Below are 16,588 nucleotides of genomic sequence, written 5' to 3'. Positions count from 1 at the left end.
CCCTGCTTCTTTCTCACATTTTGCAGTTTCCTTTGGGAGAACACTGGTGGAACATGTTGGTATTGAGAATCTGAAGAGCTGGGCAGAAGTAAATCGAGGTGCCATTATTCTTTGTTGGTAAGTGTGGCGCATGACTACTTCTGATTAAATTAACATTGTTAATTTCTTGAACAGCTGAGAGAACATCAATTGAAATTTCTACCAACAAAATGATATTCAGTGTGTGCTATCTTGAATGTAGCTGGCAAGTCTTGAACGAAACAGGGATTAGAAAAATTCAAATCAGAGTTTCCATAGATTATTCCTTGAGTTTCATCTTTTGTAGTACTAGGAAGCAGCTCAGTATCAGAAAATCTGAAGATTAAAAACAATTTTTTTTTTAAATTGTGCCTACCATGTCTTGTTTTACAAGCACAAAACTCTCTAAAGAGCAGTCCACAGATAGCTACATTAAAATATTGACTTTAGAATACCTGGGACTGGTGGCAGCATACAAAAATCTGTAAATTGTTTTGTTTTGTTTTGTTTGTTTTGGTAAATTACTGTTTTGTGTTGATGCCTTAATTGCAAAGCCTAAAAAGTTCTCACACTGAAGCAGAGAAGTGTTTGGAAGAGACCATACATAAGAATAGACTTATATGCAAAGGCCTATGATGAGCTAACTGGCTCACAAATTTGAAGCAGTGAATCATGCAACTAGTGAAATCAAATACACCCTACAGGGATCAGATTAAGATTAACATTTTGTTTTATCAAGAGTGAACTGCAGTGTTAATCATTGCTGCTTTCACTTTGTAGCTGCTTGTCAGTATCAGGTCATAGAAACCCAGGGTTTTGTCCTATAACCTGAAGTATGTGGTGTGTGTTCTGGAACTTCTGTATCAGCCTTGCCCTTCTGGCATCTCATAAAGACGTTCACTGAAGCAAAGTCAGCAAACAATTCAAACAGACAATATGATTTTGAACATTAAGTCCCTTGATCTCTTTTTTCCGCTCCACTCTTCTCTGTCCTAAAGTTACTTTTAGATTCCTTGCTCTTTGCCTTCCATCTCTGCTATTTATCAGTTTAGAGTAGGGCTACTTCAATGTTTGTGCTCTTTTGCAAGGTGAATCAAAAGCCATTTTTACTTCTGTTAGCTAATCTAAGTTTAATTCTAACTTTTTTTAAGTCATTGTCACTCAGATCACTAGTGAGAAGAACTGGTAGTAGAAGAGTAGTTGCAATCCAGATACAAAACCAGTTCACACAACATCTTACTAGTCACATGTATGTGGCTGTTAAGATTGTTCAGCTGCCAAAATGATAATGCTCTTTCTTTGCCTCTTATAACAGACCTTTAGAATTCAACAAATGCACCTAATGTCTTTAAGTTATCTGATCCTGTGCACAGGTGTTCAGTGAAGTTTTGTTAGAAAGGCTTATTCACTAACACTATATTAATGCTTGGATATTTTTCCTTTAAGTCAAGGCTGAACAGATTCATTTAACATATGATGTTGCTGGTATATGTACTAAGCTGTTGGGATTGTCCAAATACATTTGTAAAGTAAATGAATAGATTTTTTCCTATATTTAACACTTTAATAACTGTTCGTGATCGCTGCAATAGTCTTTTAATAGACATTGAAGACTTAGAGATAAAACAGGGAACTGTTTTAATTGATCAATAAAGAAACTGGCACAGGAGTGGTATATTTTGTGGAAAAGTCTGTGAGGAATGGCAGTCTTTCTCTGTCTCTGCTATTACTCGTGTCACTACAAGTGGAGCCTTGAGAAGTGTCCTTTGTTATCATGCAGGGGATCTTACCTCCCAGACTGGCAGTATTTCATCCATAATGAAACTTAACTAACAGGAATGAGACAAAAAAGTATATTGTAAGACTGTTTGTATGTTTGATGAATTTTGTTGGTAGTCTTTGGTTTATTTCACTTTAAATAACACTTATTTCACAATCTAAATTCTTTCTATAGTGAACTTCTCTTGATGACTTTTTAGGCATGATGTCCTTTTGTTTAGGCAGCTGAGAGCACACAACCATAACCATCTCCTTTTGTTCCATTTCATGTCACACCGGCTTACTTCACTATCACACAGCAATTAATCGCATTTTTGTTTAACTGCATGCACTGAAGCCAAGAGACTACCTAAATTGTACAGCAGTGATTAATTTAGTCTGGTGTAAAGTAATAGCAGGGGATTCTTTAACATGAAGTAATGTCTGATTTTTAAAAAATCTTTTCATTAAAAAACCCCAGGTACTTCTCGTCGTGGTTTGACACTGACCAAATGCCAGGCACCCATGAAAGTCACTCACTCCCCCTCCCCTGCCACAGCTGGGCAGAGGAGAGGAAAAAAAATTATCAAAGGGGTCATGAGTTAAGATAAGGGCTGGGCGAAAGCACTCCAAGTGCAAAACAGGTTTAACTTAAAGGTAGAAACTAACAGAATCAGCCGAGGATAATGAGAAGTAAAATAAGCCCTTGAAATAAAACCCCACTTTTTTCTCCTCCAACCCCTCCCTCCTTTCCACAGGCAGTGCAGGGAGACGGCATAGGGGTTTGGTCAGTTTGTCATTCAGGGTTTTCTTCTGCTGCTCAGGGAGAGGAATCCTTCCCCTGTGAGGCCATGGGGTCCCTCCCACTGCACACAGTTCTCTATGAACTTCCCTGGTGTGGGTCCACTCTCATGAGCAGCAGTCCTCCCAAACTGCTCAGAGTCCCTCCCACGGGCAGACAGTCCTCCCAAAACTGCTGTGGTGTGGTCACTCTTCCATGGGGCACAGTCCTCCAAGGACAGGCTGCTCCACCCTGGAAGCAGGGGCCCTCTCTCTCCCATAAAGTCTCCCACTGGATCACAGCCTCCTCCAGGCATCCACCTGCTCCAGTATGGGCAGCTGGTGAATCTCTGCATCCCCCATGGATCCCCATGGGCTGCAGGGGCACAGCTGCTTCACCATGGTCTGCACCATGGCCTGCAGAGGAATCTTGGCTCCAGTGCCTGGAACACCTCCTTCCCTCCTTGTCTTGCACTGACCTTGGTGCTGCCATGTTGTTTCCCTTACATGTTCTCACCTCCTCCTCTTCTCTGGGTAGAAAAAAACTGTGTGTCTACTTTGTTTGGAATTTCTTCTTAAATATGTCATCACAGAGGCATTACCAACATCTCTCATTGGCCCAGTTTTGGCCAGCACCATGTCCATCCTCATAGCCATCAGGGATTGCTCTCCCAGACATGGTTGAAGCTTCTGGCAGCTTGTCACAGGAGCCAGTTTTGTGGGCCCCCTAGCTACCGAAAACCAGGCCATATAAAACCAACACACTTCTTTTGTCATAAAGAATCTCAAATGTTCAGACAGAGGTAATTTTCAGACAATGCTAGTTCCTCCTAAAGCCATGATTGATTTTTGTTTTGTTGTTGGCTTTCGGAAGCCATCTGTCACATATGTGGAGATCTGAAACTCAGAATTACTCAGTGAGTCCATTTGAAATTTTTTTGGCTATCTAGTCCTTTAAGTCCTTTATTTGTCAGTTATAAGCAGTGCATGTGCTTGGCTTCTCAGTAACCTGGTATCCTCTGGACCTTCTCCTTTCCTTGCCCTACTTGCTTCTGATTGTAATAAAAATCTATGGGACCTTGTTCTGACTTAGTACTATCTTGAGGATCTCAAAGGTAATGAGAGGACCCTCTGCATGCTCACATGTGTGCTAAGTATTTTAAGTACATGAATGTCATAGATGCTTGCCTATTTAAATTTCTATATATGACTTTTTGGTATATTTTTAAATTTGTAAATGATGTGTAGCATCAGAGTAGAACATGAATAAGAATGTACTTCACCAAATGTGTTATTGACTTCCTTTATTTCTGTAATCTGTGGAAGTTATGTTTTGCATCCACAAAATACATAGATGCCAGCTTTCTAGACCTTGTAAGAACTTACAGAATAGTGGTTTAAAAATATCCCTCTCTGTCACTATGTTGGTCTTTGGCTGTGTTATCAAATATACAGATGTTCTGTATTAATAATGTTGTCTTGACATACCTGTGGTTGCTATGAGTTTGAAAGCAACATCATGTGTATAGCTATCAGAAGCTGGCATTCATTTTTAGACATAAGTAAAATGCAGTCCAGAGTGGCTTGCTACTTTGTGTGGTCGTTTCAGCTGGGAAAAGGGGCAGCTTGTGGGCTCCTGAGAGCATGTCTGGCACCACTGGATGGATGGAGAGCTGGTCCCTTCACAGCAATATATGAGTAGAGAGTAAGAGACACTGGCACAAGCTTAAACAGAAGAGGTTTAGGGTTTAGGCTGGAGATAAGGAAAAACCTTTTCCCCATGAGGATGGTGCAGCAGTGGGGCTGGGGTCCAGGGAGTTCTGGCTGTCCCCAGCCTGGCAGGTTTGAAGCCCAGAGTGGGTGAAACCCAGAACAACTTGGTCTGACTCAGTATTTGAAATAAAGTGCATTGAATAGGGGTCAGCAGTTTCTTGCAGATTTATCCTCTGTTGGTTTTGTTCTGACTTGAAGTTTCATATTTTATGGAATGTTTTACATCTATTTTATAGTATATATAGCCTGATGATAGTGTCCAGCTTGAACTACAGTCATCTTAAATAGTTATTGCTTCCTGTCATGGACTTCTTTTTCTATAACCTGCGTGCTGACCTTTGATATCCTTCATTGTTTCCCTGTGTCTTGCAGCCTTCTCCGAAGCACTGATGAAAACGTGGCAAGCACAGTCAAAAAAGGATTAAAAAAGCTCATCCCAAAGCTGAAGCAGAATAAAAATGTAAAAGGAATAGAAGCATTACTGGAGAAATTGACTTCCTAGTGTAAATGAACCTAAAATTATTATTTACATCAGTGCAGTCAACTGAGATTTGGTAAGATTTTGTACCATGGTTGTTTTAAGAAGCAGTGTATGCATTTGTATATTAAATAATTTCTAAAACAACTTGCCATTGTATTCATTCTGTTGTGCACAATAGAACATTGTCCTCAGAGATGAAAATCTCAAGATTTAAGAGCTAATGGAAACTTCTGAACATGTAATCAGGGCATTCAGTCTTTCCTGATAACTTTCACAAAAGTGTTTTAAGTGTTGTTAAAATTTGCACATATGGTGTCACGGTTACCATAGAAACATGGGCATCTGTTCTGGACATACTGTGTTTGGGCAACTATATTTGTTTTATTCCCCTTCCCTCCTGGTTTCCTTAAAAACAAAACAAACCAGACCAACCAGGAAGACTACTTAAGTCCCACTCCCACTCTGTTTTGGAGGCTATCCTCCCTAGGAACTAACAAGAATAGAATGAAAATAGTGTCTGACTTTTTTCAGAGAAGGTCCTGAAGGAACAGCTGACTGTTCCAATGGACCACAGTTTGATTTCACTCAAGTCTTCTAACTAGACTCTCTTAAGCCCTAATAAACCCAAAGGATTTCGAGGGTTTTTTGCTTTTTTTGTGGTAAGGAGGGAGGGGTGAATTCACTTCCACACGATACCAAATTGGTATCCTATTGGTTTTTCCTGTACCTTATTTTGATTTAGAAAAATGAAGCCAATGTTTTATTTTGTCCATTTAGGAAAAAATCCAAAATGTCCTTCATAAGGCAAAGAACACCCACCCTGCTGGTGCTCAAGGCTGTGCTGATAGACTGATCCAAGCAGAGAACCAGACTGATTAAATCTCCAGCTGTAGGAGTCACTCTTTACTGTTGCTTAGCTTCACAAGATGTGGCTCCATTAGTAATAGGAGATACTTAGGCATTGCTTCTCCTAAGATAACAACTTACCCCAACATGAGGTATACAATACTTCATGTGGTTGGTTGCCATGGTTAAGAAAACTGGTTTAAGTTCCCATGTTTTACATACTTGAAATCAGTCTCCTAAACTACTGCATTTACTGACAGAGGTCATCATGGTCACCACTAGTCCTGCACTCCATTGGGAAGTGCAGTGCTCAGCACACATCACAACCAGATTACCCAGTGTTAGACTCAGACTTGAATGGATAGCATGAGGTAGAAGACTCGTTCTCTAGGGAGCACCTGTATGGCCCTGATGTTAAAGCACACAATCAAATCATCAGATTCATGTAAGCACACATTCTTACACGGCTGTTTGCTATCCAGTTTATCAGCACCTTCTCTAGCTATGACTTAATTTCATTGCTCCCATGTTTGTGCCAGGTTCTAAACATTACGTTTTTGCCCTCAGTAACCTGAAAATTGAGAGGGGGACTTTTTTGCCTTCCCTGCTTTGCTCTATCATTACTAACTGGAGCTACAGAGTTGATCAAGGAATTGGAGCATCTCTCCAATGGGGAAAGGCTGGGGAAACTGGGCCTGCTCGGCCTGGAAATGACTAGAGTGAGGACCTCATCAATGCCTGTAAGTGTCCAAAGGGAGGGTGCCAGGAGGATGGATCCAGGCTCTTGATGCTGAGCAGTGGGACAGGAGGCAAAGGGCAGAAACTGATGCATAGAAGTTCCACCAGAACGTGACGAAGAGGTTTTTTGTCCAGTGGAACAGGTTGCTCAGAGAGGTTGTGGAGTTTCCTTTCACTGGGGATATTCCAGAACTGGACACAATCCTGTGCTATGTGCTGTAGGATGACCTTGCTTGAGCTGGAAGTTTGGACCAAGTGACCCACTGTGGTCACTTCCAAACTGACTCGTTCTGTGATTCTGTACTTCTGTAATTATTCATCATAAATCTGTTGCATATTTTGTTCAGGTTGGCTTTTTTGGCAGTAACTTAGACTTCCTAATAACAGTTCACTACCATATAAATTTACTGCCTGTTGCTAATTAAAACAATCTGGTTTATTGTCACAAAAGAAAATCGTGTCACACTAGTGAGCTGCAATCTTCAGTAACTGAGAGGATGTGTTTACAAGCAGGAACACTTAATGCCATTGCCAAGCAGGTCTAATTGGGATTAACCTTTAAGTATTTACACCTACTCAAAAACTTAGTTGGAATTAGAGGGGAGCACAGTCAGCAAAGTATTAGTAAATCGACAGATGCCAATAAACAAACAATGTTAGAAACCATTTTCATAACTATAACATTATGTACTGCCCAAAGTAGCCGAAGTAAACTGCAAATTACAGTTGGGTTTATGAATTTATTTGTTTTTATGAATTTGCCTATTTGAGTATCTTATAATTTTTTTGTGAACTAACAAATACTGTCCCCAGTGAGAAGCAAGAGATTATTTATAAGGATGAAACAGTGCATTTCACTGCTTTAAACTATTTAGACTTAATCATACACATCTAGAAAATGTACTTAATTCCAGCCTCTGATTGGCAAAGCCATTAAGTGTTCCTGCTTGTAAACATGTCCTCTCAGTTACTGAAGATTGGAGCTCATTAGTTTCTGTAACAGGATTTTCTTTTGTGACAATAAAACAGATCGGCTTAATTAGCAGCAGATAATGAATTTAAACTGTAGTGAACTGTTTCTAAAGAAGTCACAGTTACTGCCAAAAACCCAACCTGAATGAAATATGCAACAGATTTGTGATTGAATAATTAATGGTACAATAAAACAAGGAGAGGAAAAAAAGTCTGGTACAACCCTTCTCAATTTTTTGGGTTATTAAGGGGAACTAATGCTTAGAATCTGGTACAGACATACTTCCAACCAAGAGGATTACAGGGAGCAATGAAAATAAGTCATAGCTAGAGAAGATGCTAATAAACGGAACAGCAAAAAGCTGTATAAGAATGTGTGCTTACATGAATCTGATCTGATGCTTTGATTGTGTACTTTAATTACGGTTGCTTTAGCTGGATATGTACCAGGCAGTTGATTTGCATTTTTGAGTCTGCATACATAATTTGTTTTATGTGCAGTAATTTGCAGTGACTAGCAGTTAGTTTTCCTTACCACAAGCTGAGAAATGCTTCTCTTCATTAAGTAGGCATCGGTTAAGGTTGGTTAAGGTTATTCTATAGTTGTCACTGTTTTCCTACCAGAGATACAACACAAATTTTACTGTGAAGGTGTCTTTAATGTCAATTGAAAACAAATTCTAGAATGGCCTAAATGGAAGGAGAGAAAAAGCAGGATATGTGGAATATGAAAGATTGTTTCACTGGCTTAAGCTACATCAAGGAGTGGCATGGTTTTTCCCAGTGAGGAGAGTGGTTGGATGCAGTGCCATATCTGTCCCAGTCTGCCATGGGTCTCTGTGGCTGTGTGGAGGCAGAGAAGTAAAGTTTTGAAAGTTTCTGAAATAATAGTGTTTTTTTCTTGATTCGTGGCTTTTTAAAAATGTATGCTTTTTGTTTTGTTTCATATGTACTTTTTTGCCTACTTTAGGTTATCCAAAGTGCTCAAATTATTGCCAGCAACTTAATATAGCTTGTAGTAATTTTTTATTGCCAAGAAAACAATGGAAGTGCACAGGCTGTGAGTAATTTTTTTTGCCTGCTACTTGCTCAGAAGAAAGGCTGTGCCAGCAATTATGAGGCATTTGTTTTAAAGCCATTTTCCTGAGGTGAAATGCCTGTCCCTTGTGACCAGCTAGCACCTCTCACCTTACTAAGCAGAAGTTGGAGGGTGAACCACCATTGTGAGCACTAGGACAGAAGAGGTGGTAATGATTGTTTTATTTTCTGTTCTCAGAAGACAGAAGACCCATTTCCTTGGTATTGATATAAATTACAGTTAAGAGTGTATTTTCCATTACCTTGGAATGCATGCAGATGGGTGCAGTTGCACCTCAGTGGCTCTTGGTTTAAGGTACAGAAGAATCAGTCTTTGCTGCTGACAACAGGATCTACCAAGAGCACACAGTGTTTCGCTTTCCCACTGACTCCACCAACCTATGTTTCTTCAAAAGCAAAAAAAAAAGGTACACAATGACTTTGAGTTTGTTTCTGAATGCAGAACTGAGGGAAAAGGTGGGATCAGCAGAAAATGCAGAGTGATTGACTTAGCTGGAAATACAGGAGGAATGTTTGGAGACATTGTGACCCATAACTGAAACTTGGTCTCTTAGTCCTGTCCATCTCCTGTCTAGTTGGGCTGTAGACTGTCACAATGGACACAAGGCCATGCCCACATATGCACACCACTTTTTACTTATGGAGTTATACTGTGTGCTTTCTTTATTCCTGTGTTATGTCTAAAAAATTAAATTGTAATAATCTGATACTAAAAGTGGTACCTTTTTAATTTCTTACATGTTTAAGACAGATTCATTGCTAGAGTTCTTGCTTTAATCAATATTTCCTTTTGGTTTCTTGGAAGAAATCTGTACTGCCCATTTAACATTTGGCATTATGAGGTTTAAGATCATTGCTAAAACCCATCCATTTTGCCTCAGTGTGTATCACATTGCTCAGCTGCTGTGTGAAAACACCAAAGTTCATTTACCCTTAACCATATTATTTTTCCATCGGTTTCCTTGTTTTCTGCATGGGGTTTAAAACTCTTGCATTGAGTTGCTTCCTTACATTCACCATTATGTAAATTGCACTCTTTTTTTCCTCTTTTAGTAAGTTTTTGTTGTTTAAATACCATTGTATGGTTTTGTGGGTCTTGTTTTAAGACCTGTACTTTTAAGATGTCAAACCTTTTTAAAGATGTGTAAATAGTAAATACCTTGTGCTGACCATCTAATAAAAGAGGAATAGGTATTCCTGGAAATAATTGCTGTTTAAAAAACTCTGATCTATCACAGTGGGTCCTTCACCTTTTCTCTCATCCCTGAAACTCTTAATGTCAGCAGTTCAAGTTTTACTTAACATGATTATTTTCCTGTAAATGTGGACAGAAGGTCTAACCCATTTTACATTGGCATTAAAGCAGCCAGTAGGTTGTTACACGCTGTTCTGCGTGGAGGGATTGAGGAAAGGGAAAGTCACTGATGGCTGGAAAATTGGAAAATTTGTGAGTTAAACTCAGTTATCAGCAGTAATTCCTTGCATATGCCCGACTAAACATCATATACCTTTGTGGTTTTCCTCTTGCAGTAGTCATATTAAAGTTTTGTCAAGGGCCATACTGGCTGAAGTGGATTGAACCATCTTGTCATCTGCTGTCATGGAAGATGGTTTTAATTGCTGGATTCGTACATCTTTCAATCAGAATGTGTCTTACAAGTACACTTATGCTTTACACAATGCAAAAATCCTACTGATTTCCACTGTTCTCCCCACAACTGGTTCTGCCTGCCATTCAGCTATCTTGTCAGTCTGTTCTCTAACTAGAGTGTGTCTACATGGATTACATTTTTTATTAGAATGTAAAACTAAAAATAAAATGCATAGAGGAGAGAGCCTACAGGACCTCTGGGTATACAGACATAGACAAGCAGGTCTATAAGCACTGAAGTAAGAAGTCATCAAAAAGTTTTTATCCCTTTGCAAAACAGATACAAATAAGACACTTGTGGGAGAAAAAAGAAAATTGATCCAAAACAGCCAACCATCACCCCCACCACCAAAAAAAAAAAAAAAAAAACCAACAAAAAGAAAAAAAACAAACCAGGGTTTGTTATTTTAATGATAGACTAAATTATAAGCATCTCTGAGAAAACATTTTTGAGGAGAAGAATAATAAATTATTATTATTAGAATTAGTTCAGTATGTTGTGGTTGTTAAAGTCTCTGCTCCCAGGCTGTGGTGAGATGAAGAACATCAGCTGCCACAACACTTCCATGAAGTCATCTTCACAGCATGGTGATAGCACCAGTGTTCAAGGCAACTGTTCTTACAGTTGAAATTCTTTCAGAGGCTGTTTTACAAATTGATACTACCCATTTTTCTCTGTCGGCATTTTCAATTTTTATGGGTTTTTTTCCACTGTTTATCTAAATGGCTAAAAAGATTTAGAGCCTCTTTTAAATTCTGCATCTTTTTATAGTGGACAGTGAAAAAAAATAGGCAGTATCAATTAAAGATATGTGGTATATGTCTAAATTACTTATCTTCAAATTAATAAATGAATTAAAAATGGTTGAACTTTTACATTACTGTAAACACTCCACCCTTGGTGACAAGACCTCAGGCTTTGGTAGACTGCCTGAGGAAGATGCAGCACAGCTGGCCAACATGGCAAGTAGCAGGCACCAGATATTGTTAAGGAAAGGGGGACTCTGGCAGCCGGTAACCTCTGAGCGGCAGCAGTGAACAACGTTCCATGCCAGGAGCGGTTCTTCCCACAGGGAGACCCACCCAGCTACTTTGTCCTGCCCTGAAGAGGGCCCGCAGCACAGCGGAAGGTGCTGTCACACCCTGCCTGCCTGTGATTTCCTGAATTTTCCTGAACGTACTGGTTTTGGGGCTTTTTTGCTTCTTTGTTGTGTTGTCATCGTTGCCCCCGGCCCCTCCCCTCCCCGCCCCCCCCAGCCCCTCACCAGACCCTGCCAAAACTGGCGAAGGAAAAAGTGAACGTGGTGGCCTGAAGAACGGTTACTGAGTGGTGGCAAAAGACTGGCTTTAAAATATGGCACTTGCTTATCTTGTTATTAATGATGTCAAATTACTTTGCTTATAAATCGAGCAAATCCACTTCAGGAATTTGAATGACAGTACAGAGTAATTTTTTAGAGTAGAACTAGAACTGTGAAAAGTTTTATTTATTGATAATCTCTATCTCAGGACTTGTAGAAAGCTTTAATTTTTCTGAGCATATTTCCATTAAATTAACTAAGTACATAAAAAACTTCTACCTCTGACCTTTCCCTATTTTAGTCCTAGATAAAGGACTGGATTACAGTCAAAAGGCATGTAATTTTTATACTACCAAATAAGTTCATAAAAGTTTTGTAATAGCAGATAAGCAAATTTTTGCATGACATAAAACTAGAATGTTCTTAACAGTTAAAGGGTTTTTTAAGTAAGGTGATGACTTTTATTTCTTAGTCTTATTGATAGTAATTATATTTAATCAAAAACCTTGAAGTATTCCTAATTGATATTTTAAAAAATTCACTTAGTTTACTTACAATATTTAAAGACTGAATATTGCTATTTGCCTTTGAAACCTGGGAATAGTACCAGATGTCTATTAATCCATGGTGTACTGTAGCTACCCCTTTAAGTGCTATCTTTCTGAGTGAGAAAAGCAAACAGCTCCTGAAATGCACTGAAAAAGTGATGTTCTTCAAAGACAGGATTTGTGCAGGAGCATATTCTAAGAGGAATTCTTTCCACTATCTCATGTAAGGACAGATTCTACATTTCTACTATCCCCACCCATATTTTACAAAAATGTTCTTCTTTCTTTCTTTTAATTTTTTTTCCTTTTTACTTTTCTGTTTTTTTTTCATCCCCCTTTTCCCCCAGTAATTTCCAGGACTAAATTAAGTAGAAGAAACAATTCTTGGTTCTCCTAAAATGAAGCCAGGCCATCCAGATAAACTGACTGTTTCTTTGTCTTACAGAGACACCATGTTTGCCAAGTCTGTAGTGAAATGTACTGACAAAATGTATTTTCCTTCTCCCTCAGGGTCTCATTAATATCTGCAATTAGTTAAAATAGAAGACTCTAACATAGCCATATTTAGAGAGATTTCTAATTTCTCAGTAGTCTGAGAATTCTCCACCCTGTTTCTCCAAATCTTAGTTATGCCAAATTAGCATCTCATAAAAAAAGACTGTCTACTTTATCTTTAGTAGTATTGCCCATCTTGTTGTGTTTAAGCATGTTTTCCCTTGATGTGTTATTTCAAAACCTTTTGATTGCCAAAGCCCTATGGAATGCAAGTAACCAAGACAATAATGACTTTCCTGTGTTGTTTTTGGATGTCATCATATGTTTGAGTAATTTAGGGATAGTGATGCCACTGAAAGTAGAACAATAAATTGTGGTACAATAAATTAACTGAGTCTTCTGTGGGAAACATTGTGTCAAAAAGGAAAAAAAAAGGCAAAAATTCTTAATCCTCTTTGAAAACCAGCTAATACAGGTTTGCACAACCTTCTGCAGGTTCTTGAAAGTCTGCTGGCTGGAGGTCCCCTTTGTATGGTAGGAACAGGAAAGAATTTGTGGAAGGATCTTGCTAGTTCCCATCTACACGGGAGGTGTAACAAGTGATGGCACTGACAGAGCCCTGAGCAATCTGGCACTGTCTGGCTCCTATAATGGTACCTCAAATTTAGGCATAATCTTTCCTAGTGAAATGCACAGACTAATGCTTGTCACCCCTAAAATAAGAATAGTTAAGCCAAAGGCAGAAAACTGCATAAAATAATCCAGAGGAAAAAAAATGACAAATCTTTAGGAAAAAAGCACAAACTTCTAATTTTCTGGAAAGTGCTTTACTACACTAAGCTCCAATTCACCTCCTCACTGCAGCAGACCAGAGGTGACAGTTACTGCAAAACAAATTGCAGCAACTTTCTGTAGTCTTATGCTTAGTGTTTCACTGCCAGAGGGGTGTCCTCTGGGCTGCACGCTTGTAATACGTACCTTGTGCCAACTCTAGTGCTAGTGAGAGCTCTCAGCACTGAGCCTGGTCGTGAGCCAAGTGAGAATCTATCCCCAATCCCCCAAAGAGCCACATTTGTGTGCTGAGTCAGTGCACAGAGTAGTTGGGGTAGTACCAAATCTGCCATCTCTGAGATGATGGGGCTCGATGACAGATGAGGGGGCAAAGTGCATTGAGAAAAAAGAGAGTGGAGCAGCTGCTAGGTGAGCTGGGCTGCCCAAAGTGTGATGGCCTTAGTGCTCAGGGCACCCAAATGGCACCTGGTGGTACTGGTCACAATGTCTTGTGCTTCTGAAGGGACAGAAATCACTCTCCTCTGTGTCTGGCTGTGGTTTTGGCCCATAGCCATTAGGCTGTGAGGCACTCTTAAGTTTTACCTTCATGTGTCTGTTTTACCTTCATGTGTGGAGACTCTGGGTTCCTTCCAAACTAAAGATTGCTTGGGCCAGAGGAGGCTGGGTGTTTGGGAAGGCTTTGCTGCTTGGTCAGGGTACTTTCATGGCTCTTTCTTGCAGCAGGGCCTGTGATACACTCCTTTCCACCCAGCTAAGTGCTGGAAGCATCAAGCTTTATGGTCTTTAACTGTCACCTTGTGGGCCATTATTTACCTGGTGCAAAGTGGAACAGATTCAACTGGAGGGGTGCAAGAGACTCTCTTCAAGCTGCATTTGAGCAGTTAGAGCAGTACTGATTTGTGCATTGAAATCTCATTGAAAAGATAAAGCTTTTGCCAAGGACATTCAATTCTGACTCTTGATTAAGAGACAAGACTCTTTTTTCTTCTGCTTGAGTTTGGTGTGGAAAATCTATTTCATTACATGTCTTCAAAAAATATCTAGTTGAATAGGTCCTCCAGGTGAGGCAAATGGGATGGAAAACGAGACTAGTGATCTTTGTCAAGTCTGAGGCTGTGACAAAGTCCAGTCTCAGCAGAGTTAGTCCTCAGGCTCCAGATTTCTGCAGGTGGCAAGAAGCTACTGAGCCTGCCATGCAAGGCTGAGCATCTGCATCCTATCTGCATAGTCATGCAAGTATGAATTCCTTCAGCAAAGAAACTGATTTTTCAGTATCCTATATTTTGGAAAATTCAGTAATCACCAGGTTTAAAATACTTTTAATGGGTCTAAATCAATTTGCATGTTGAAAATAAAGCATACTTGTGTTTTTGCATGCTTGTAACTTGCTACTTCACTGAACTGCAGTAAGAGGTTTCCTGTGGTTCCTGGAAGCTTCTTGTACTGTTGTTGCTGTGCAGAAGGGCTATGCAAATTCCCTAGAGCCAAAGCAAAGCAGCTATTCTTCTCAGTGAGTGCCAGGATTGTGCCTGCTGCATTGTGTGCAGTCCAGAACAGCAAACATCTATCACATTGAAGTCCCAGGGCTCAGCTATGCCTTAAAGACATGGTTTAGCTTTTAACAGAGCTGATCAGCACACAGTGTTCTGACTGTCATTCCTAAAGAACAAAATGACAGATGGGGTTATGATACATTCGTCTGGAGGTAGAGAATGAGAAGAGCAAGTTGGTTACTAATTACCTTCCCACCACTGAAAGGAGAAATTTCCCCATGCTTGACACAACTCGCATGGACGTGTCAAAATTAATGAACATTTTCACCCTCAGCTGTCCCAGAGTGAGCTTCACACCATTGTGTCCCATGCGGCCCTGAGATCTTAAGGCAGCCATTTGCATTCATCAAGGCAGCACAGACACAACGTGAGAGTTCAAGAGTTTTGAAATGCATCTCTGTCATCAAGATGCTTTGCAGGAGTGCTGCTGACTAACAGCCATGGGTCATATCAGTGCACTGTTACTGTTGATCCTTTCCATTACACGTTTTTTCTTTCAGATCTGTTATTCAGATTACTGTTTTTAAATTGGTATGACTGCTCTTATGTAAAAAATTATTCCTGATAGTCTCAGAAGTAATACATAAACTGCAATTCCATCTAATTATTGTTGATTTTATTTGTTATTTAAATTTTGGGATGAGTTTAGACACATGAGAAATCCCGTCCAGCTGTGCAAGAGGACACAGTAATCTTAGGATATAAGGTACTCCTGGGGGTGAGCTAAGGTGTCAGGATTGTGTCCTTAACGGCTGTATGTGCCAGATAAATTATCTTGATTTTAAATCATGGTTAAAATTGGTTACAGTGAAGTCCTGATAAAATCCTTTGTATGACTAGTCTTTGAGAGTTGCTACCCATGTATTTCCTTTGATTACTAAAATTACTGCTTTAATACTTATGTTCCTTGACAGGTCTATTATTCTAACAATCCAATAAGTACTGGAAAACGAGACTAGTGATCCAATATTTAATACATTAAATATTGCAAACTAAATTATCACTTAATCTTATACCTAAAAAGGATTGGATTTGGAAATATTTTCATATTTGATCATTGAGATTTATCAACTCAGACTCCAGAATTCTTCACTAGTTCTTGTCATACTGAAAGATGATTATAGAGGTGGGGTGGTGGGAAATGCTAAAACCAGTGCATTGCTTGACTAGGCATGAAAATAGGAGGGCTCATTTGCAGGACTGCATTTGAAAAATAAAATTAGAACAATGAAGCATAGCTATTTGTCAATGGAAACAGAGGCTGACATTTTAGGGATTATAGCTGCTGCTAATATTTAGGTAAGTGCTCTAGGCCATTTTCCTCTAATTGAAAGCTGATGTAAAACCAATTTAAGTGATGCAGTCAGTATATTGGGTATTCTATTAGTTTAATTTTTGACACTGCCATGACAGAAGTAAGGTGGCTGACCCTTAATGACAACAATTTGTTTTCTCTTTGTACAATTATAGTGGGTCTTTATTGTCAATCTAATCAGTAGCAGGGGGTTAGACCCTAATGTGAGACTTATTCAGAGTGTTTAATTGGAAGGAATTAATTTCAGAGAGTTGATGAGCATTCAAGTGCTGCTCACAGGCTATCAGAGTTTAAAAATTCTGTTGTTTTAATCTGAGCCTTTTTAATTTTGAAAACAACCCCCTTCAAAACAGATTTCACCATCTACTTTTGTTACTTTTGGCCCTTTTCGTTTATCTTTTGGCTGATTTGTTTTTCCCCTTTCTCCTCCAGCTTCTTCTCCTCCCAATACCCAAAGAAGCGCAAACTA

At 39.3% G+C, this 16,588-nt stretch overlaps 1 protein-coding gene across 3 annotated transcripts in view; it reads left to right on the top strand.

The window, feature by feature from the left end:
* PUM3 (pumilio RNA binding family member 3) overlaps positions 1–4,954 on the top strand; it is a 70,384-nt gene extending 65,430 nt beyond the window's left edge. For all 3 annotated transcript variants that reach the window (XM_036403495.2, XM_036403493.1, XM_036403494.2), the window contains exons 17-18: positions 27–117; positions 4,702–4,954. In XM_036403495.2, coding sequence (XP_036259388.1) covers positions 27–117; positions 4,702–4,831 — 221 coding nt within the window. In that variant the 3' untranslated portion in view covers positions 4,832–4,954. The remainder of the gene's footprint in view (positions 1–26; positions 118–4,701) is intronic.
* The last annotated feature ends 11,634 nt before the right edge of the window (positions 4,955–16,588 follow it).

Source organism: Molothrus ater, chromosome Z (genome assembly GCF_012460135.2).
Source record: "Molothrus ater isolate BHLD 08-10-18 breed brown headed cowbird chromosome Z, BPBGC_Mater_1.1, whole genome shotgun sequence".
Lineage (NCBI taxonomy): Eukaryota > Metazoa > Chordata > Aves > Passeriformes > Icteridae > Molothrus > Molothrus ater.
Note: the sequence above shows the minus strand (reverse complement) of the source record. Positions and strands in the feature narration are given on the sequence as shown.